At 36.0% G+C, this 24,238-nt stretch overlaps 1 protein-coding gene across 1 annotated transcript; it reads right to left on the bottom strand.

Annotated features, from left to right (window-relative positions):
* Positions 4,257–11,069, bottom strand: LOC109833316 (50S ribosomal protein L24, chloroplastic-like). The gene is made up of 4 exons (XM_020400946.1): positions 10,891–11,069; positions 5,191–5,229; positions 4,833–5,063; positions 4,257–4,697 (listed from the first exon to the last, which is right to left on the bottom strand). Exons 1-4 carry the CDS (start codon positions 10,990–10,992, stop codon positions 4,497–4,499), a joined length of 573 nt encoding a protein of 190 aa, XP_020256535.1. The 5' UTR covers positions 10,993–11,069; the 3' UTR covers positions 4,257–4,496.

Raw genomic sequence — 24,238 nt, forward strand, 5'->3', positions numbered from 1 at the left:
CATGTATCTCGATACCATGCTCACGGCTTGTGACAAATCTGGCCTCGTACACACCATCGCATACATCAAGCTACCTACTGCACTGGCATATGGGACCTTCGACATATAATCTCTGTCCTCAACTGAAACAGGTGATATCAACGCTGAAAGCTTGAAGTGGGGAGCTAATGGTGTGCTAACTGCTTTTGCATTGTCATCAAAGCTGAATTTCTTCAACATCTTCTGCAAGTAACTCTTCTGTGTTAGCTTTAATTTCCCCTTCACCCTGTCTCGCTCGATCTCCATACCCAATATCTTCTTTGTCTCTCCAAGATCCTTCATCTCAAACTCGGATGATAACTCCTCTTTTAGCTTTCGAATAGCCGAAGAATTCCTGGAAGCAATAAGCATATCATCAACATATAAAAGCAAATATATGAGCTCACCATCCTGTAGCTTGTGCATATAAACACATGGGTCATATGGGCTCCTCGTGTACCCTCGGCCAATCATAAAGCCGTCGAATCTCTTATACCACTGTCTTGGTGACTGCTTCAAACCATAAAGAGACTTCTTTAGCTTACAAACCAAATCTTCCTTTCCTGCAGCTTTAAAACCCTGTGGTTGTGTCATGTAGATCTCCTCATCTAAATCACCATGTAGAAAGGCTGTCTTCACATCCATCTGGACCAAGTCCAAATCCAACTGTGCCACCAACGCCAATAAAATCCGAATCGACGAATGCTTCACAACGGGTGAAAATACCTCGTTGTAATCAATGCCCTCAAGCTGTGCATATCCCTTGGCAACTAATCTGGCTTTGAACCGAATGTCCCCAATAGAGGATCCCTCCTTCTTCGCATATACCCACTTGCAACCAATAGCTTTCTTACCCTTAGGTAGCTGTGCAAGTGCCCAAGTGTCGTTCTTCTGAAGAGACCGCATCTCCTCCTTCATAGCTTCCCTCCACCTGATCGAATCGGGGCTAGACTCTGCCTCCCTGAATGTGGCTGGAACCATATCATCAACGACCTCCACTGATAATGCATATGCGACCATGACATCATTATACCTAGCTGGCCGACGAATCTCTCTCCTCGGTCTATCTGCTGCAATGGTCCTCTGAACATGACCCTGTTCCTGAGTCCCATGATCTACTGTATCCTGTATCTGCCCATCTGTCATCTCATCTCCTCCCAGTGTCACCTCTGTAGGAGCCTCAATGGATACAGTGTTCTCTGGAGTGGGTGGAGTCACATCATCCTCCACCTGCTGCGATATCTCTCCTGTCTGGTCTCCCTCCACCTGCTGAGGGGCTCGAGGCCTCATCATGTACGCCTCGTCAAATGTGACATCTCTGCTAATAACTATCTTCTTGTCCTGTGGATCCCATAACTTGAAGCCTTTGACTCCATCCCTAAATCCCACAAAGACTGCTTTCCTCGCTCTCGGATTTAATTTGCCATCACTGACATGATAATAAGCTGGACACCCGAATATCCGAAGCGACTCATAGTCACTAGCCACCGAACCAAACCAACGCTCCAAAGGAGTCTTCCCGTCTATCGCAGTGCACGGCAACCTGTTCACAAGATGGCTCGCATAAACCAACGCCTCGGCCCAAAAAGATCTAGGCAATCCACTCTGCGTCATCATACACCGCACCTTCTCCAGCAAGGTACGGTTCAATACGGCAACCTATTCACAAGATGGCTCGCATAAACCAACGCCTCGGCCCAAAAAGATCTAGGCAATCCACTTTGCGTCATCATACACCGCACCTTCTCCAGCAAGGTACGGTTCAATCTCTCAGCCACCCCGTTTTGTTGCGGTGTCTCTCGAACTGTGAAGTGTCTTCTAATGCCGTGATCCCGGCAAAACTGCAGAAACGGATCACTCTTGTACTCTCCACCGTTATCTGAACGTAGAGTCTTCACCTTTCTACCTGTCTGCAGCTCCACTTTCTTTTTCCACTCCACAAAAATATCCAGGACCTGATGTTTATGCTTCATCGGGTATACCCAATTCCTCCTGGAATAATCATCAATGAAAGTGACAAAATAGTTGGCCCCACCAAGAGATGTGTTCTTGGAAGGACCCCAAACGTCCGTGTGAATATAATCCAATGTACCTTGGGTGTTATGAACAGCGGTGCCGAACTTCACTCTAGTCTTCTTCCCAAGTACACAGTCGACCGATCTCCTTGTGCACGAATGCGGTCGACCGGACCGGTCGACCGCCGCCTGGTTTGCCTGATTCTTCTGAGTTTCTGTAATTTCTTCAGTGTTCTTGTTTTCCCATAAAGAGTCCATCCATGCTTGGAGGATTTAATTTTTTTTTTCCCTAGCTGCTCAAGATAATTAGAAATGAGTACAATACAATTAAACATTTACAACTGATATTTTCCTATGGAACTGGAAACTAAAACTCACGGCTTCATAACATTTTTTTCTTTAAACATCATATACAATTCCTCAAGTCGCAGAATTCAATCATTTCCAAACATTACTATAATAATACATAATACCATAAATCTTTGATTACAGTCGGTAGAGAAGCCAACTTGATATAAACCCAGTCATAAATCTACGAAATTCAACCGAGTATTTTATTGGAAATATTAGACAACATGACAAAATTATTTTCTCTACACAAACTTTCAATAGAAGGTAACCAAACAGCGTTGACATAATATGTTCAGTGGTACATGATGCCTTGTCCTACCAAACTTAGAAACAGACTTCAATGTTGTTTTCTTCTCTTTTCTAAATAAATAGAACTCATGGGATGTTTGATTTCAATGATTAGCGTTAGATTTTCCTTCTTTTGTTTGACGTTTAACATTTGGGTTTTTTAAAAGGCAAAAAACAACCCGAATAATATTGAATGTTGCTTGCTGTTTACCAACAACCATATGTCAGTGAAGTCAAATCTTCTACAAGTGTATATTAATTAAGAAAGATGCGAAGGACATCTTGTCTTATTACTACTTCTGAATCCTCACAGTTGTTGAGCAGAGAAGAGCCCAAACCAATCAGAAATATAACAAAACAGTGTTTTTGTGAGTGTGTATGAGAGAGAGAGAGAGAGAGAGAGAGAGAGAGAGAGAGAGAGAGGAGTAAACCAGATTAATGTTAATATAGTTGTACTTGGTCTATAGATAATTAAGTATAAATTGATTTTCATAGGATTAGTTTTAAGTTAAACCTAGTTTGGTTACTGTTAACTAAAACTGGTTCAGAACTAATATATATGACCTTTTTTTATTTGATTCAAGTTTGTGTTAAATTCAGTTTGGCTGTTTTTTTCCCCTTTCCTTTTTTCTCTTTCTCGCAATATTTTTCAGACTAGACATAATCCTGTTTATTTTAGACCAGCACCCCAAATTAATTCTGGTCTAATTATCGGCCAAAATCAGACTAGGTTTAAATTAGGTCCAAGAGTAGAAATTGCAAAATTAAATTAAAATTGATTTCAGGAAATTGGTTCCACTGCAGTTGCAGAACTTGACCCTTTTGATTCTCAAATTTCTCCAACATTCATGTCATTGTTGGGGAACATTCACTTGTGAAGGGAAATCAGTAGGCTATTGAATCCTTCTACTTGGTTAATGCTTTCCTCTTCCTTTTTTCTTTTTCCTTTTTCGGTTGTTTGGGTTTTTTTTTCTTTTTTTCTTTTTTTTTACTTTGTATGTTTGTAAACATGGTGATCTACATTCAAATGTTACCACCAAAAAAACTCAATATCCATAGCAGCAAAAGAAATCAGTAATAAGAACCCTCATTAGTCCTCTACCAGTGTAATAAGCCTACAAGGGGAATTCTTAGGGTATGAAATTATAATCATGATGAATCAACACTTACGCCAAATTAGTAAGAGAGACAACGAAACAGCCTTTACCACCTACAAATATAGCAGCTCTAGAAAGCATATTGAAGAAACTTCAGGCATCAAAAAGAAAACAATAGCCTGTTGTATATTGTAATGTTTGATTTAGCTATCCATGCCGATTTACTCTTCACCAAACAGTCATTACACTAATCATACTAGAGTTTCATTTTTGCATACTAAGCTTGCAATCTTCAAGTCATCATTATCCCTCTTTCAAGTATCATTCTCTCAAATTTTCAATCAATGTTAGCAATAGAACCATATAACGAAGTAAGTTATAACGAACTTAAGTCTGAAAACTGAATTCGAGTTGCATATTCTTTGAATGTGCACAAAAATTATGTCTATAGAGATCAGAAAGTTATGGCTTGTATGCTACAATAATATTCAAAAGGATAAAAATCGGTATGATATAATTTAAAAAATATAAGACTTTAGCGAGCATCGACATTAGTAAGATTTCAAACATGAGCTGAAGCAGTAGAAAATGCATGCTCTGGGCAAAAGCTACAGTAGAAAACAAATCTTACGACGTGAAGCCAAAATTGAAACAAAGAACGACAACACAGATATCGTCCAGAAGGGATTAGATGTTACATACATTAAAGCGATGAGTCCAGTTGAGTTCAGGTTGTTTTTCCTTCTTTCTCTTCCTCTTTTTCTTTGTGGACCTTCTTCCAGTTCTCTGCACTATCAATTATTTCACCAGTCTTGATGAGGTACCGCACCCTGCTTCCGTTATCTAGGATTTTATGGCCTACTCGACTTGCTACGTCTTGTTCTTTTGAATACAGCATCACGTTTGAACTGTGAATGGCAGCTTCAATCTGTCATTAAGGTGATATCTTGTAAGCACTAAAAGCACTGGAAATCAAAGATATTCAATAATGAATTTCATGACATTAAAAAAATATTGAATAAATATTTAAAAGAACAAATTTGACGATGGTGATGATACCCACCTTGACAATCTGTCCTGGTACATCGTCCTCTCTACTCTTCATATGCTTTGTCTTCAAGTTTATGTCTTTCACGATTACACTACTATTATGTTTGAAAAGCCGAGTAATTTCACCAATTTTACCTTTATCACGGCCTGAGATAACTTTCACTGTGTCTCCGAGCTTGACGTGCATCTTGTGCAGCACAGGCAGACTGTTTGGTTTACATTCCTTTCTCTCCCATCGTTTAAGCTGCATTAGAAGATTATATTGATACTCTCAGTATTATTCAGCAGAAGTCTGTAAATATTCTGCAATAAAGAAAAAAAACGACCATAAATGTTTTCTGGGGTGCTTAAAAGGAAACTGGCAGACGAACCTTCATGACTATAGGACATGGCTTATCCACAATTGTGACCTGCAAGATAATCAGGAAAGAACTCAATAGTTTCTCCCTTAGAAAACGAAGTGTTAAATGAAGACAATGAGGAATGCTAACTAATGAGCAGATTGAAATTTATGATGTGTATGGTGCTTAATCATCTTTAAACACAATCTGTTACTGAAACCCTCAGTCAAACCTCAAACTGTCAAACTTATGCACAACTTCCATCATGATTTTATAAACATGGAAATATTATCTAGGAGAAACTACTACCTTCAGTAAAATAAGCACAAGCACAAACCATATGTTTGCTCACTAGTTGACAATCGATTACATCCAATTACATTTTAAAAATCACATAATAACACCATGAATTTAAGTGAATTTAGTCACACTTATATATTAGTGATATAATCGATCTTTACATACGATTTTTTTTACATTCTAAAGATGCACTACTAGTTGCATGCATTATTAGAAGCTTCAACTCTAGTTGGTTGTTTCCACCTTAACTGGCATGAAGCTTCTACTACCCATAGCTTCTAGTACCAATTTAAGAAAAGTTATCTGTCCAATGTAAAAAAAAAAAAAAAAGATGTACTCGGTTATAATGAGGTACATCTATACAGTAGTTGAGATAAACTAACTAAAAAACATAGTAAAACAGATTATGACAAAAAGGAAAAAAATGAACGAAACAAAATCCTAGGCGTCATGATAGAGCTCAAAGCATTCTCTACCTACGAGATGCTTCATGCCTTCCAATCAAGGTAGAAACAACATAACTAGAATTGAAGCTTCTAAAAATGCATAAAATTTATAGTGCAACAAATTCTTTACGAACCCTTTGAACCCCCAAACCGCTAGTTTCTTGTCGTTCTAAATTTGAGGTCCCAATGACCAATGGCAAATGACCATCATGAGTTTATAAGAAATCTCTAACCATGCATTCAATCTCCAAATTATGTTAACATCGTCTGACTGAATTTACAAGGAATCCCAAAACATATATACAAGCAAGAAATTTCTTGTTAGACGTCCATTGGCACTGAGTTCCACCTTATTCATTCAGTGTTATCCACATAGTATATAATAATAAATCAACCCTCCTCTTATTTGCAGAAAATTAACAACGGCATTTACTTCCTGGCCTTAAGTTGATGATATAAACCACAAAGGAAGAAAACATTGATATCAATTAGCCTGCTAGAGTTCATATCCCCATTATAGAAATCACAGGCAAAAGGGTTGAACAAACCTCTCATAAGTAAACACCCAACTGTGTTTCTTGTTGGTGGTACCAACAAGTTAGTAGACCCTTACAAGAAGTAGAGGCAATAACCTGCATATACAAAGAAGACTAGTACTTCGAAACTGTTGTGCGCGGCGGAACAAACACAAACGTCGTGAGAGAAAGACCAAACAATCCAAATATAACGACACCAACTCAAACACAAAAGTTTAACGTGGTTCGGTAAATTGCCTATGTCCACGGGGCAAGAAGGGATGGGTTTCCACTATAGAGAAAGAGAGTACAAAGTAGATATTACAAGATCACTCAACTAACCTCTCAAACAAATCTCTTAAATTTCTCAAAAATAAACCCTCAAACAATTGCTCGGAAATATCTCTTTTTTCTGTGCTCAAAATCACCTTCAAGCTACCCAATCAATCAATATAAAACCTTAAAAAACATGGTTGCTATTTATATCAAATAGCAAACCCAATCAGAACAGGAAACCAAGCTCAGGCCCAAAACCGCATCGTGGTCAACCGCCGCGACAGTCACAGTCGACCGTGAAAATGACAGAAACCAAAATTGCATTACAGGGTCTCGCGGTCGACCGCACATGTTGCCGCGGTCGACCAGCTCGAACTGAAATCTTCCCTTCGCTGTTTCTTGAACTTCGCTGTTTCCTCTTCAATTCTCCACCTTGGTGAAGTTTTTCCAAAACTGAGCCGACACCAACCAAATCAAATGTCTCACTTGTTGTGTCCAGTACGAAATGAAACAAAATCACGATAACGGACTCCATCCATAACAAGTCAAGACCCAAATGAGAATGCGAACAAACTCCAAAACGTCGGTATCAACCCATCAAATCGGTTGTATCAAAACTGACTGCCTACGTATTCTCTTGTCAAAGGAATCAAGCATTCATGTAGTTCTCCAAAATGACCTCCAAAGACCCTCAATCAAATAGAAAAATTATCAACTCTTCACCAACAAATATGCGGCTGATAGCTCTCCAATTGGCCCCAAAGTGAAACAAATCAAACACTTCCACCAGAGGTAAACCAATGGTCGTATTCAAATCATATCCACCAGCTGTATTCGAATCAACCAACTCATCATCTGCACCCAAATCCAAATTATCCCCTTACTGTGTCACCTCAGCTGGAATCTCAAACGATACAATATGATCTAGAGTATGTAGAGTAATCTTCACCCAATATGGAGTAGCATCACTCTCCACCTGCTGCGATACATCTAAGGTCTGTCCAAAACTCTCCACCTGCTGAGAGTCAATTAGCTCCCTCATCGAAGCCTCAACCAAGTGACACTACCAGACCAAACATCCAATGGAGTTTTACCTCCAATCGCAGTAGTCGACAACCTATGTCCAAGATAACCTAAATATGTCGAAACCTTAACACCAGAATCAATGCTCGACATCAAACGTCGGTCCTCCTCCAGCAATGAACAGCTTTACCAAATCTACCATCTCATCTCGTTATCTTAAGATTTTCTTTTCACCAAAGTGTCTCAAAATACCGTGAGCTCGGCTCAAATGCAGAAACAGGTCCCTCTTGTATCTCCCACCAAAATCAGAATAAAATACCTTCACCTTTCTGTCAATCTCACACTTCTTCAATCCGTTGGAGACTACTAGGACTTTATCCAAAGGGGATTTGATTGCAATCCAAACATCCCTAGAACAGCCACCAACAAAGTAAACCAAACATCTATTTCCTCCCAACGATACTTCTTTGGAAGGCCCCCAAACATTCATGTGAACTCCATCTGAAAGATCCTCTGTGCGGTAAATAGAGATGTCAAACTTTACCACGGTCTTCTCACTCACATCAAAGTGTTCACTGGATTTCAAGTTGCAGGTTGATGCACCCATCTCCAAATCAATACTGGAATGACAAAGCCCCAAATGCTTTAGCCTAGACGAATTAACAGAAGTCGTCATCTCTCCACTTGTCACCGAACTTCTAATCAAATAGTACAGGTTATTCCTCCTGACATCATTCATCACAATCAAAGAATCTTCCACGATCTCGAGAACCATGTCCTCAACATGAACCTTCAGACCCTCTCCAACCAAAGCTCCAATTGAGATCAAGTTCTTCCTCAAGAAAGGAACATATCTCATACCATATAACTCTCTAACAGTCCCATCAAACATCTTGATGCGAATTCTTCCTATCCCAAGGATCTGACATGCACAGTTGTCTCCCATGTATACCACACTATTTTTCAGTTTCTCAAAACTAATGAATCATTCCCTTCTAGGGCACACATGATAGGTCGCACCACTATCCAACATCCACTCGGATTCCTCCGAATAGCTATCTGTAGGACTGATAGAAAGCGAATAAATAGAAGAATCAGAAATATTACCATCCGATATAACGATGTTTGCTTCTGATGATGGTTGCTTTCCTTTTCCCTTCTGCTTATTCTTCATTCATTCATCGAGCTTTGGACAATCTTTCTTTCAATGACCAGTCTCATTACACTAAGCACACTGATCTTTTTCAACTATAGGATACCCTACTCTAGACTGTGACTTCCAATTCTTTCGGTTTGGATTCTTCCCTCTTGCGACTAATACCTCCGCTACTGTCTCATTCGAAATCTCCTTATCATTCTTTCGAAGCTGATAATTCACAAGTGCAGCGGTGACCTCACTATACGAAAAAGATAACTTCCCATTAATAAGAGTAAGGACGAAGGTCTCATATTCCTCGTCGGGTAAGGAACTCAACAATAACAATACATTATCCTCATCTTCAATCATCACATCTACATTCGTCAAATCTGTAAGAAGCTTCGTGTAGTGGTTCATGTGATCACCAATGGAGGTTCCTTTCTTTAATTGGAAGCGATAAAGCCTCATCTTCAAATGCAAGCGATTCTCTACATTCTTGGTCAAATACTTGCTCTCAAAGATCTTCCAAATCTTCTTAGCTAAAGTCTCATTGATCACATCATACTTCAAATCTTGTGTCAAATAAGACCTAATCACACTACACGTCGTTCTGTTCATCTTTTTCTAAATCTTCTCATCAATATCATCTGACTTGCCATCCAATTCTAAAATATCTTCTAAATTTTGCGCGTTTAGCGCATCCAATACTTCACATCGTCAAAGTCCAAAATTGTTAGTGTCATTAAACTTCTCCACGTTTATCTTCATAGAGTGGATATTCAAACTTTGGACGGTCTTCACACCTGAAGTACCCTCTACAACTCCTCTTTTCCCGATCATAATTCCTCAAAGCACCAACAACCAAAGCGGAACAAACGAAGAATAGATCCAAAACTTAAAAAAATAGAATTTTTACCAAAAAGATCACACATTTAACTCCAAAACGAAGCCCTAGCCGAACTTCCAAAGTGATCTACTCCTCCAAATTGTCCAAACATAGCCCGAGTTCTGATACCACTTGTTGTGCGCGGCAGAACAAACACAAACGTCGTGAGAGAAAGACCAAACAATCCAAATATAACGACATCAACTCAAACACAAAATTTTAACGTGGTTCGACAAATTGTCTACGTCCACGGGGTAAGAAGGGATGAGTTTTCACTATAGAGAAAGAGAGTACAAAGTAAAGATTACAAGATCACTCAACTAACCTTTCAAACAAATCTCTCAAATCTCTCAAAATTAAACCCTCAAACAATTGCTCAGAAAGATCTCGTTTTTCTGTGCTCAAAATCACCTTCAAGCTACCCACTCAATCAATATAAAACCCTAAAAAACGTGATTGCTATTTATATCAAACAGTAAACCCAATCAGAACAGGAAACCAAGCCCAGACCCAAAACCGTATCGCGGTCGACCGTCGCGACAATCGCGGTCGACCGTGAAAATGACAGAAACCAAAATTGCACTACAGGGACTCGCGGTTGACCGCCGCGTCACTCGCGGTCGACCGTAAAAAGTCCAGAGACTTTTCCAGGCTACGTGCACTTTCGCGGTCGATCGCACATGTTGTCGCGGTCGACCGGCCGGAACTCAAATCTGCCCTTCGCTGTTTCTTGAACTTCGCTGTTTCCTCTTCAGAAACACCACGGCGTGCAGACTCTATATGGAATTTTTAAATATGATGTACAGGATAAGAGCTCTAGACAAACCCTCTTTTGATTAGAACTAAACCTTACTACATACTAAATAAAGTATCAAAAATTTCCAAGAAATCAACAAGAATTGAATTGTGATGCTGAATATGGAACTAAAAGGAGCCATTCAGTTCAATCCGAAAAAAAAAATCAGAAGGGTTTCCATAGCCCAATTGGAGATTACAAGAATATGCACTCCTCTTACACTCATCTGCAACTTACCCCTCTTACATCAATAAGCAACCGAATACAAACACATTTTTACCTAATTAAAGAATATTAGGATAACCCACTAAAAATTTATTCAGCATAAAATGAGAATTGAAGGCACTAACCAATGGTGAGGCCAGAGGACGGAGAAAGGGCTGGCCCAATAACGAAGACGAGGAGAGAGAAAGGCCCGCCATTGAGCTCTGAAGCGCCAGCATTGCTGCCATTCCCCCCTTCAAAAGCTCTTGCTTCGCTTTTGCGCTTTCTCGGATAAACTACAAACTGAAGAAGACTGGCCTTATCTTCATGAAATTGGGGTTTTGCCATTTGGTCTTTGGAGGGCTTATAGACGTGTACCCGACCCATTTAGCTATCGGTTCACGTGACAAAATAGCTAACCTTATTAGGAGTTAGATGCATGTAGTAGCGGATCTATATGTTTTTTTTTTGTTTTTTTTTCGGTGGTGCTGGTGGTCAATATCAAAATTACATCGTAAGATCTTTCCAAAGTTGCAATATGCCCCCATACTTTAACAAAATTTGCACTGCAATAGAAGATATATATTAAACTTTTATTTAAAGTGTTAGCCCTTATGTTTTGATGATGTTCTTACAACCACCATTATCGGTACTAATGGCTTATTGAGTGTAAATGTAGTAAATTCATTTATCAAGCTCGTTAGTGCCATAAATGGAGGATGGATGGAATATATGCTACAACGATGATATCCAAAGGAGGAGGAGGCCAAGAGATGAAGCAACGTTATTTTAAGAACGACAAATTCGAATACAAGCTTCATCCGATTCAAGCTATATCAAAGCTCAAGTATTGTTCTTTATATATGAGGATATTAGCTTTCTTTTGTTTCTCTCTCTAGTGCTAGAATGTAGGCAAAGAGTTACTGATTTTACTTGAAGCTATTGGGAATCACACACACGTTTTCATACTTGTGTTTTTAAGCGTTTTTCAAAAAATACTAATTTTCATAAGTATGAGGACCTATCTGCAAAATTCTTTTTCCAAGCAGTTTGTTTTTAGTATCAAAAACATTTTACAAAGTTTCAGAATTTTCAGAGGTCAAATAAATATTTTTACAAATATTTCAGTCTAGTCAAAAACCTGTTTTCTGCAATATATCAGAAAGCGGTCGACCGGTCCGGTCGACCGCTCTCATGGCCACTCGAACCGGTACGGTCGACCGAAATCTCGACTTTCAAATCGGTCGACCGCGCCGGTCGACCGACGATGTCTCTGCTTGATTTCCAAGTTTTCAAGGTTGTTAGCGGTCAACCAAAATTTTCGGTCGGTCGACCGAAGCATTTTTTCGGACGACCGAAATTCCCTTCGGTCAACCGATTTGTGTCTTTGGTCAGCCGCGACTTTTTTAAACGATCGGTTTTTGCCTCGTTCGCTGTGCTTTCACTTAATAGTGTTTGGCACAGTCTGAGCTGAGAGTCTGAAAGTCTTTGGTCAGCCGCGACTTTTTTAAACGGTCGGTTTTTGCCTCGTTCGCTGTGCTTTCACTTAATAGTGTTTGGCACAGTCTGAGCTGAGAGTCTGAAAAGAAGATTATCTTCCTAAATAGGAAGATTGGGTTTTTGTTTTTAATTGGTTTAAACTCTTTTATAAAACCCCCCCAGACTTCTTCTTCTTCCTCAGCCCTAACGTTTGCAAAAACCAGAGAGAGCTTTCTGTTTCCTGAGAAAAATTTTCAAAGCCTGTTTTCTCTCTGTTTTAAGTGTGATTCACTTCCCAGCTTCAGTAAACCTACTCTTTGCTATAGGGGCTGTGTAAAGAGAGGTTCTTGCATCTTTTCTTCTGCTGTGTGAGTGAGATCTGTGTAGATCAACTGTGAGGGAATGTGATCTGTTGAGATCAAACTGTGTAGTGAGAGAGATCGTGTGGGATCGCTGTGTAGACGAAGTTCCGGCTTCCAAACCGGGTGTGTAGTGGATTTCTCCTCGAGAGTGGGGAGCGGGGACGTAGGCCAGAGGGCCGAACCTCGTTAACACATCGCGCGTCAAGGATAACGAACTCCTAACTCTATTTCTCTTACTTTAATTGCTTTACTGTTTTGTGGTTTGCTTGTGTTTGATTTTTATTGCATATTAGAGCCTCTTGACCCTAATCACCCCCCCTCTAGGGTCCAACAATTGGTATCAGAGCTTGGTCTCTATATCAGTTTTTGGTTTAACAACCTTAGAGAAAAGATCTAATGGAGGCCTCTTTGAATATGCATATGTTGGAAGGACAATCCACAACTAGACCACCTCTCTTCACCGGCACTAATTTTGCTTATTGGAAAGCTAGGATGAGAATTTACCTTCGTTGCATAGACCTTGACATTCTAGAGCTCATAGAAGAGAAATATGAAGAAAAGTCCAAAGTCGGGAACATGACCGATGGAGAAAGGCACCTAGCTAATCTCAACGCTAAGGCTATGAACGCCTTAATTTGTGGTCTTTCCCCTAATGAATATAATAGAGTTTCCACGTGTGCAACCGCATACGAAATTTGGGTAAAATTATGTGTCACACATGAAGGAACCCCCCAAGTTAAGGAATCTAAGATTAGTGGACTTATGCATGATTATGAGCTATTTAAAATGCTTCCAAATGAATCCATTGATGCTATGTTTTCTCGTTTTACTAATATCATCAATGAATTACATGGTCTAGATAAGCAATTATCCATTCAAGAGATGAATTACAAGATACTTCGCTCCTTGACTCCGACATGGGAACCCAAGGCTACGGCCATTGAGGAAGCTCATGACCTCACTACCTTAGCTCTTGATAGCCTCATCGGAAAGCTCAAAGTGCATGAGAAGAAGCTCAAGGGGAAGGAAAAGGAGGAAGTGTCATCACGCGAAGTTGAGGAGCCGTCACCAAAATTGAAGACCATAGCTCTCAAGGGAGCTAGTGACAACTCATCTTCGTCGTCGGAGAGTGAAGTTGATTTTTCTAGAGAAGTGGCTCATCTCTCTAGAAGAATCTCTAGACTTATCAAAATGAACAAAAAATTTAATCCCCGATCTAACAACAAGTTTTCATCTCGTGTAGGAAAATGCTTTGAATGCAACGAACCGGGTCACATCGCTAAGGATTGCCCCAAGCTCAAGGAAAAGTACATGAAGTACAAAAAGAAGAAGGCTATGTATGCCGGATGGGAAGAATCCGAACCAAGTGACTCGGATAGTGATGAAGAAGGAGCCAAATTTGCTCTTCATGACCCAAATGTTTGTTTCATGGCAAATGAACAAGAGGTAATATCCGAGGCCGAAAGTGAATCTTTCTATATGCAATGTGACATAGCTATGGCATTAGAAGAGTTGAACTTTGAATTTAAAAGAATGTCTAAAGAATACTCTTCTTTCAAAAAATTGCATACCTCTTGTGATATTAAGCTAGAGCAACTAACAACCTCTCTTGCTCTAAAAGATGAATTGCTAGGAGATCTCGATTTCGAGAACAAGCAATTAAGATCAAAGATTGAAAAATTAGAAATTGAGGGTTGTAGAACTAGACCCACTCATGCTTATGACAACTACAATCACCATGGTAGAAATAGGTTTCATAGTTCCAACATTCGTACATACAAAAGAAATTTTGTATGCACCTATTGTATGAGACATGGACACATTTCTACTCATTGTAGAATTAAAGACAATGAAGATTTTTATGGTTTGATATGGGTACCCAAAGGTACCAACACTACTAACCACCAAGGACCCAAGACATGGGTACCTAAAGCTACTACACCTTCATCTTCTTCTTTTGTAGGGAACGTCACGGCAACGACGTAAGGAGATGTGGTACCTTGATAGTGGTTGCTCACATCATATGACGGGCAACAAAGAGTTATTTGCAACCCTATCAAGGATTGAAGGAGGCAATGTCTCCTTCGGTGGTGGTGAGAAAGGTAAAATCATTGGTATCGGGTCTATTGGTAAGAAACCCTCACCCACAATTGAAGATGTTTATTTAGTAAGTGGTTTGAATCATAATCTTCTTAGCATTAGCCAATTAAGTGATAAAGGTTTTGATATTTCCTTTAAACCGGATAAATGCATCATTAGTATGGATGGAAATATTGTTTTTATTGCAAATCGCAAGTCTAATGTTTATATTTTTGAGATGAATGAGTTAGTTAATCAAGATGTGAAGTGTCTTGCGGCTATTGATGAAAACCCTTGGATTTGGCACAAGAGACTTGGACATGCAAATATGGAGTTAATATCAAAATTGTCTAAGAAGAATCTTGTGAAAGGGCTACCTAACTTACACTTCATAAAAGATACAATTTGTGAGGATTGTGCCAAAGGTAAACAAACGAAATCTTCTTTCAAATCCATTCATGAGGTATCAACTTCTAAACCTTTGCAATTACTTCATCTTGATTTATTTGGTCCTATGCGTGTTACCTCTCTTGGAGGCAAACACTATGTTTTTGTGATTATTGATGATTTTTCTCGTTTTACATGGACAATATTTCTTGCTAAGAAAAATGATTGTTTTGAAGAATTTGCAAATCATGTTAAAAGAATTGAAAATGAAAAAGATTTGAAAGTTGTTAAGATAAGAAGTGATCATGGTGGTGAATTTCAAAATGAATTTTTCTATGATTTTTGTGCTCATCATGGTATAACTCATATGTTTTCCGCTCCTAGAACACCACAACAAAATGGTGTTGTTGAACGGAAAAATCGCACCATACAAGAGATGGCACGTACTATGTTAAATTCTTTTGATTTACCAAAATACTTTTGGGCGGAAGCCGTCAATACGGCTTGCCATGTTTTAAATCGTGTTTTGATTAGACCAAGGCTTAAGAAAACCCCTTATGAACTTTATCATGGAAAAACTCCTTTCATTGGTTATTTTCGTGTTTTTGGTTGCAAATGTTTTATCTTAAATACAAAAGATCACCATGATAAATTTGATTCCAAAATTGATGTTGGTATTTTCTTGGGTTATGCACCTCGAAGTAAGGCTTATAGGGTCTTCAATAAACGAAGCCTCGTTGTTGAAGAGTCTATAAACGTTACTTTTGATGAGACTAATGTTGGCTCTCAAGTTGTGTTGCCTAGGAAAGATGATGATGATGATATTGAGGGAGGATTGGACTTGTTGCAAATCAATGACACTCCCTCTATAGAAGTTCAAAAGGATGTGGATAGCACAAACGCTCAAGATCAAGTTGAACCACCTAAAGCTTGGAAATTCACATCAAACCATCCAAAGGAACAAATCATTGGGAGCCCTTCAAAAGGAGTTATAACTCGCTCAAAAGCCTTGAGTGAATGTGGTAATGTTGCATTTCTATCTCAACTAGAACCTAAAAAGGTTAATGATGCTTTAAATGATGAGTTTTGGGTTTTGGCTATGCATGAAGAATTAAACAATTTTCAAAGAAATGAAGTTTGGAAGTTAGTTCCTAGACCTAACAATGCTAGTGTTATTGGTACAAAATGGGTTTTTAGAAACAAACTTGATGAACATGGCATTGTAACTAGAAATAAAGCTCGTTTGGTTGCCCAAGGATACAATCAAGAGGAGGGCATAGACTATGATGAAACCTTTGCACCGGTTGCAAGGTTGGAATCTATTAGGATGTTTTTGGCATTTGCTAGTTTTAAAAATTTCAAACTATTTCAAATGGATGTCAAAAGTGCTTTCTTAAATGGTTTTATAGAAGAGGAAGTGTATGTTGAGCAACCCCCCGGTTTTATAGATCATGCTTTTCCTAATCATGTTTACCGGGTACAAAAAGCTTTATATGGGTTGAAACAAGCTCCTAGGGCTTGGTATGCTCGCCTCTCTAGTTTTCTTATTGAAAATAGTTTTTCAAAAGGAACAATTGATAACACACTTTTTGTGAGAAAAAGGAAAAATGATTTCATTTTAGTTCAAATATATGTGGATGACATCATTTTCGGTGCTACTAATGAATCCTTGTGCAAGGAATTTTCTAAAGTAATGCAGGATCACTTTGAGATGAGTATGATGGGAGAGCTTACATTCTTTCTCGGGCTCCAAGTCAAGCAAACTAAGGATGGGATCTTCATTTCACAAAGCAAGTATGCGAAGGAATTGGTGAAGAAATTCAAGTTGGAGAATTCTAAGCATGCGCCTACTCCCATGAGTACTAGTGTTAAGCTTGATGCGGATGAGAGTGGTGAAGATGTGGACCAAAAACTATACCGAGGTATGATAGGTAGTCTTCTTTATCTCACCGCTAGTAGACCCGACATCATGTTTAGTGTGTGTGCATGTGCACGTTTTCAAGCATCTCCAAAAGCATCTCATTTAATTGCGGTTAAAAGAATCATTAAGTATGTTAATGGAACTTTTAACCTTGGCTTATTTTATCCAAGAAGCACCTCTTTTGATTTATATGGTTTTTGTGATGCCGACTTTACCGGATGTAAGGTAGATCGCAAGAGTACTAGTGAAACATGCCAATTCTTAGGAAATTCCCTTGTTTCTTGGGCTTCCAAGAAACAAAATTGTGTTGCATTGTCCACTACGGAAGAGGAATACATTACTGCCGGCTTATGTTGTGCTCAAGTCTTATGGATGAAACAGAGCTTAGTTGACTATGATTTGAATTTTCAAAATATTAAAATCTTTTGTGATAACACAAGTCCTATAAATATTTCCAAAAATTCGGTTTTGCATTCTAGAACTAAACATATTGATGTACGCCATCATTTCTTACGCGATCATGTAGAGCGACAAGATGTATCCCTAGTATTTGTTGACACAAAATCTCAACTAGCGGATATATTTACTAAGCCTCTTGGAGAGGATGATTTTTGTCGCATAAGAAATGGTTTGGGCTTATGCACTATGTGAAAGTTCTACATTGCTTGCTTGTTTAGTTGCATTTTGCATTTCGTACTTCTCTTTACCCCATTTTTTATGGTGACAAAGGGGGAGAGAAATCTCCTCAATTGTTGCATATACTTAGGGGGAGCTCATAGATAGGGGGAGCACCTATCTATAAGCTATTTTATTTTTGCTCCTATATAATGCTTGGTTGTCATCGTCAAAAAGGGGGAGATTGTTAGCCCTTATGTTTTGATGATGTTCTTACAACCACCATTATCGGTACTAATGGCTTATTGAGTGTAAATGTAGTAAATTCATTTATCAAGCTCGTTAGTGCCATAAATAGAGGATGGATGGAATATATGCTACAACGATGATATCCAAAGGAGGAGGAGGCCAAGAGATGAAGCAACGTTATTTTAAGAACGACAAATTCGAATACAAGCTTCATCCGATTCAAGCTATATCAAAGCTCAAGTATTGTTCTTTATATATGAGGATATTAGCTTTCTTTTGTTTCTCTCTCTAGTGCTAGAATGTAGGCAAAGAGTTACTGATTTTACTTGAAGCTATTGGGAATCACACACACGTTTTCTTACTTGTGTTTTTAAGCGTTTTTCAAAAAATACTAATTTTCACAAGTATGAGGACCTATCTACAAAATTCTTTTTCCAAGCAGTTTGTTTTTAGTATCAAAAATATTTTACAAAGTTTCAGAATTTTCAGAGGTCAAATAAATATTTTACAAATATTTTAGTTAAGTCAAAAATCAGTTTCTGCAATGTATCAGAATGCGGTCGACCTTCAAATCGGTCGACCGCGCCGGTCGACCGACGATGACTCTGCTTGTTTTCCAAGTTTTCAAGGTTGTTAGCGGTCGACCGAAATTTTCGGTCGGTCGACCGAAATTTGATTTCCAAGTTTTCAAGGTTGTTAGCGGTCGACCGAAATTTTCGGTCGGTCGACCGAAGCATTTTTCCGGTCGACCGAAATTCCCTTCGGTCAACCGATTTGTGTCTTTGGTCAGCCACGACTTTTTTAAACGGTCGGTTTTTGCCTCGTTCGCTGTGCTTTCACTTAATAGTGTTTGGCACAGTCTGAGCTGAGAGTCTGAAAAGAAGATTATCTTCCTAAATAGGAAGATTGGGTTTTTGTTTTTAATTGGTTTAAACTCTTTTATAAAAACCCCCAGACTTCTTCTTCTTCTTTAGCCCTAACGTTTGCAAAAACCAGAGAGAGCTTTCTGTTTCCTAAGAAAAATTTTCAAAGCCTGTTTTCTCTCTGTTTTAAGTGTGATTCACTTCCCAACTTTAGTAAACCTACTTTTTGCTATAGGGGCTGTGTAAAGAGAGGCTCTTGCATCTTTTCTTCTGTTGTGTGAGTGAGATCTGTGTAGATCAACTATGAGGGAGTGTGATCTGTTGAGATCAAACTGTGTAGTGAGAGAGATCGTGTGTAGACGAAGTTCCGGCTTCCAAACCGGGTGTGTAGTGGATTTCTCCTCGAGAGTGGGGAGCGGGGACGTAGGCCAGAGGGCCGAACCTCGTTAACACATCGCGCGTCAAGGATAACGAACTCCTAACTCTATTTCTCTTACTTTAATTGCTTTACTGTTTTGGTTTGCTTGTGTTTGATTTTTATTGCATATTAGAGCCCCTTGACCCTAATCACCCCCCCTCTAGGGTCCAACATAAAGGTCAATTGATATTTATCACCGCTCCCTTAGAAAAATTTTCAAGGTCCGCCATTGGATCCGTAATCGCTTCCAAAACAAGGGGTGGACCCAGGTGGGGCCTAAGAGGGCCTTGGCCAATACAAAAGTGGAGATATTAATTAATTTGTAAAAATTAAGATGACTTTTTTTTAGGGGGGGGGGTGTAGATTGTAAAGCTTTTATAATAAAACGTTAAACTCTGGTGAGTTTTTTCTCATGAATAAGGAAACTCTCCTGAGTTTCTTCTCAAAATTAACTTAAAAATTACATTTCTTATGTAGCTATTTATTTATGTTTTTTGGAAATTTAAGAAATCAATGAACTTGCTAAAAAGTTGGTTGAATAAAAAACAAATACTTTTATCTTCTAGTTTAAAAATTGGTGAAGTTAGCATTAACCTTTTGATGTGTTATGAAAATAATGTCAAAATTACAAGTGCATAATCAAGTTATAGTTTAGTATAATATCGATTCCACAAGAAAGATGTATAGAAAAAAAATTCTAATAATGATTCTAGATGTGTGTGTAGACAAATAGAAGTGAAAGTAAAAGTGATATAAAGAGTGTGTGATTATTTACAAATAAAAGAAAACTAGAACAAGAAGGGAGAAAGAGGTGAACAAATAAAAGAAACTAAAGACTAAACAAGGAGGAGAAAAAAAAAGTATAAATTCAAGAAGAGAAAAAAATAATCAAAAAGGGAAAAATTAAATAAGAAAAAGATGGAGGAAATTAAGTAGAGAAGATATGAATCTATAATTGTATTTACTACTTAATTTTCATTTATGCTTTATGAACAACTCTCTTTTTATCATACTAATTCTTGTGCACGTGCAATGCACGTGGTTAGATATTAAAATTATTTTTTAAAATTTATTTTCTTACTATCAAATAAGTCAGATTCATTTTGAATTAAAATCTATAAACATGGATTATTACTTTTGCCATAAATTTTATTTAAACATTTTAAAAAATTTTATGAAATAGATTTGTGTGTAAAACTAGGATCAATATACTTTTATATACTTGCATACACAACATTATTATTTTTTAATTTGTATATATCAAACTTCATGTAACATATTTTTTATCAGATTAAATCATCGATGTCCAATTTGTTTATCCTAGTCATTAAATATAGTGTTAAGTTTGAAAAAAATACAATAATATATTGTTGATGTGTTAATAAAAATATAAACAAATACTTAATATTAAGATGGCTTGTATAAACTCGGCACAGAGCACATACTTTTCACAAAACTAGAAGACATCTTAATTATTGATAAACTTAAAATAAAAAATAAATACTAAAGATTAATGATGACTCTAGTATAATTATATATGATAAAATCATTCACATAAGCATATTAAAATTTTGCATGAAAATCTCTTCTAAATGTTCCTAATTTTACTCAAAAATTAAGTTTTACTATAAAATATTTAAAAAATATTATCTTTTATTCGTTCTGTTTAAGTGGGAGCGCATGGGACATGTACCAATTTTATGAGAAACGGAAAACCGAAATAAAACTGACAAGCTAAATATGGTAGTTAAATAAAATATTTAAAAACTCTTATTTATGTTTGTCATGATGCATGTTCAGATGTATATTAATACTAGTTGAGATGTACGTGCAATGCACGAGGTTAAATATCATGATTATTTAAATTGATAAAAATAGAATAAAAAAAATAAAGTTGACTCATATTCACATTAACTTTTAGTTGTGATTTGACTTATATTTATATTATCTAATATTCTTATTCAATTTTATAGCTCGTTCTCTAAAAGTAAAACTAAAAGTATGAAGAATTACTTTCTTACGAAATTAGAACAGAGAGATTATGATACATTTCGTCATGTGTTCTAAATATAATTTTTTTTTCTTTAATGTAAGGTCCCTATCAAACCTTGCTCTAAACGATGTGAATGAAAAATGCTATTATAAATCACTTGCCTATGGTAATTATTTTGTATATAGGACATATAACTCATCTGAAATATCCATATCTTCTAAATGAATTTTGCTATTGTGAGAGCAAAATGTTAAAGGCTCGTATTCAAACTTTTTGGCTCTATAAAACACACAAGAATTTAAAGTGTATAGCTTATATATCGTAAAGAACATATTGGTTCATGAATTTGTTTTCCTAATAACGATATTATTACAACGATATTACTATTCAGTATTAAATCAATTTTATTATATAAGATTATATGACCCTTTTTAATAAATTTTAAAGTATATATATAGAAACATTAATGCTCATAGCCAGTAGTTGGGCTCCACAAAATAGGTTAACTTTACATTGTAGTTTGTTATTGGTAGTACTATTGGCAATGTCATTATTTTTTTCTTTATTTTATTATTCACGTTTTTCTGGTATAAGTTCTCTTTTGATAATCACTCAATTGGCTATATTTAGTTTTTATATTATCAGATGTTATAATTTTCTCTTCTGTTTAAAAAGTTTTGACATGACTTTTAAAAAAAATATATACACATAGTAGCGATACTTTATACTTCAGTTCAACTTAAACATTGACTTGAATCCATTTGAGAGTGAGGTCCTTGCTACGTTAGAATTGTGATACAGTGATTACACAATTCAAAAGTCAAAGAAGAATTTTTTACAAAGAAAAAGTAATTTAATATGTCAAATTAACAACTAATTTATAAAATATACATGGATCGCGTAGATAGCTACAATAAGTCAGGTGCATATCTTCATGAAAATTCTATAGTGAGTGACCAACTATAATCATCATAATTTAAGAATAAATAATTATTATTTTAGTTACTAATTTGATACGCGTAACTATAAAATAAATCTATGGTAGTTAAATAAAATATTTAAAAACTCTTATTTATGTTTGTCATGATGCATGTTCAGATGTATATTAATACTAGTTGAGATGTACGTGCAATGCACGAGGTTAAATATCATGATTATTTAAATTGATAAAAATAGAATAAAAAAAATAAAGTTGACTCATATTCACATTAACTTTTAGTTGTGATTTGACTTATATTTATATTATCTAATATTCTTATTCAATTTTATAGCTCGTTCTCTAAAAGTAAAACTAAAAGTATGAAGAATTACTTTCTTACGAAATTAGAACAGAGAGATTATGATACATTTCGTCATGTGTTCTAAATATAATTTTTTTTTCTTTAATGTAAGGTCCCTATCAAACCTTGCTCTAAACGATGTGAATGAAAAATGCTATTATAAATCACTTGCCTATGGTAATTATTTTGTATATAGGACATATAACTCATCTGAAATATCCATATCTTCTAAATGAATTTTGCTATTGTGAGAGCAAAATGTTAAAGGCTCGTATTCAAACTTTTTGGCTCTATAAAACACACAAGAATTTAAAGTGTATAGCTTATATATCGTAAAGAACATATTGGTTCATGAATTTGTTTTCCTAATAACGATATTATTACAACGATATTACTATTCAGTATTAAATCAATTTTATTATATAAGATTATATGACCCTTTTTAATAAATTTTAAAGTATATATATAGAAACATTAATGCTCATAGCCAGTAGTTGGGCTCCACAAAATAGGTTAACTTTACATTGTAGTTTGTTATTGGTAGTACTATTGGCAATGTCATTATTTTTTTCTTTATTTTATTATTCACGTTTTTCTGGTATAAGTTCTCTTTTGATAATCACTCAATTGGCTATATTTAGTTTTTATATTATCAGATGTTATAATTTTCTCTTCTGTTTAAAAAGTTTTGACATGACTTTTAAAAAAAATATATACACATAGTAGCGATACTTTATACTTCAGTTCAACTTAAACATTGACTTGAATCCATTTGAGAGTGAGGTCCTTGCTACGTTAGAATTGTGATACAGTGATTACACAATTCAAAAGTCAAAGAAGAATTTTTTACAAAGAAAAAGTAATTTAATATGTCAAATTAACAACTAATTTATAAAATATACATGGATCGCGTAGATAGCTACAATAAGTCAGGTGCATATCTTCATGAAAATTCTATAGTGAGTGACCAACTATAATCATCATAATTTAAGAATAAATAATTATTATTTTAGTTACTAATTTGATACGCGTAACTATAAAATAAATCTCAAGCTAAAAAAAGGAATTGAGATTGTTTTAAAATAATAATTTAAATTAAATTTAAAATTATTATTAGAGATCCTATTTATATTAAATTTAAAATAAATAAATATTATTAGAGATTTTATTTATATTAAATTTAAAATAATAATTTAAATTATCAAGCACCAAATATTATTTCATGTGAGAAAGTAAAGTAATCTATGGTCTATATACATATTTAGTCAATCAATTAAACATATTAAAATTATGATGACCACAGTCAGAATCAAATGGTGGATTCATATTAAATATAATTTATAAAAAATAGTACACTAAAGTCAAAATAACCACTATATAGATTGTTTAAATTTTTTTGCATATATAAACTATACTATAAAAGAATAGTGATGTGCACACTTAACTATAGCTTAATACATCTTAAGAACACTTACTCTTCAATATCATCATTAATTAACGTATCTATGTATTACACTAAAAACACAATAAAATTTAGAAAACTACAAAAGAAACACCTTCAAAAGTTTTAAATTTTTTTAAAAAACCCTAAAATTTGTAATTTATAAATACACAAAACTATTAAACATTACATTGAAATTAAGGAATTACAAAAAATTATTGAAAATTTTCAAACTTTAGAGGGGTAATTTGTAATGTACTAAACTTTACGAGTGTTTTTTTGTAAATTTTAAATTTAATAGATTTTCAGTTAGTTATGTTCTTTTTAAAGAAGTTATGGGTAATATTGACCGTGAAAAGTTTTTCCTAAACCTATACTTTTAAAGAGAGTATGATATTTTTTATAAA

This window comes from Asparagus officinalis, chromosome 3, assembly GCF_001876935.1.
Source record: "Asparagus officinalis chromosome 3, Aspof.V1, whole genome shotgun sequence".
Lineage (NCBI taxonomy): Eukaryota > Viridiplantae > Streptophyta > Magnoliopsida > Asparagales > Asparagaceae > Asparagus > Asparagus officinalis.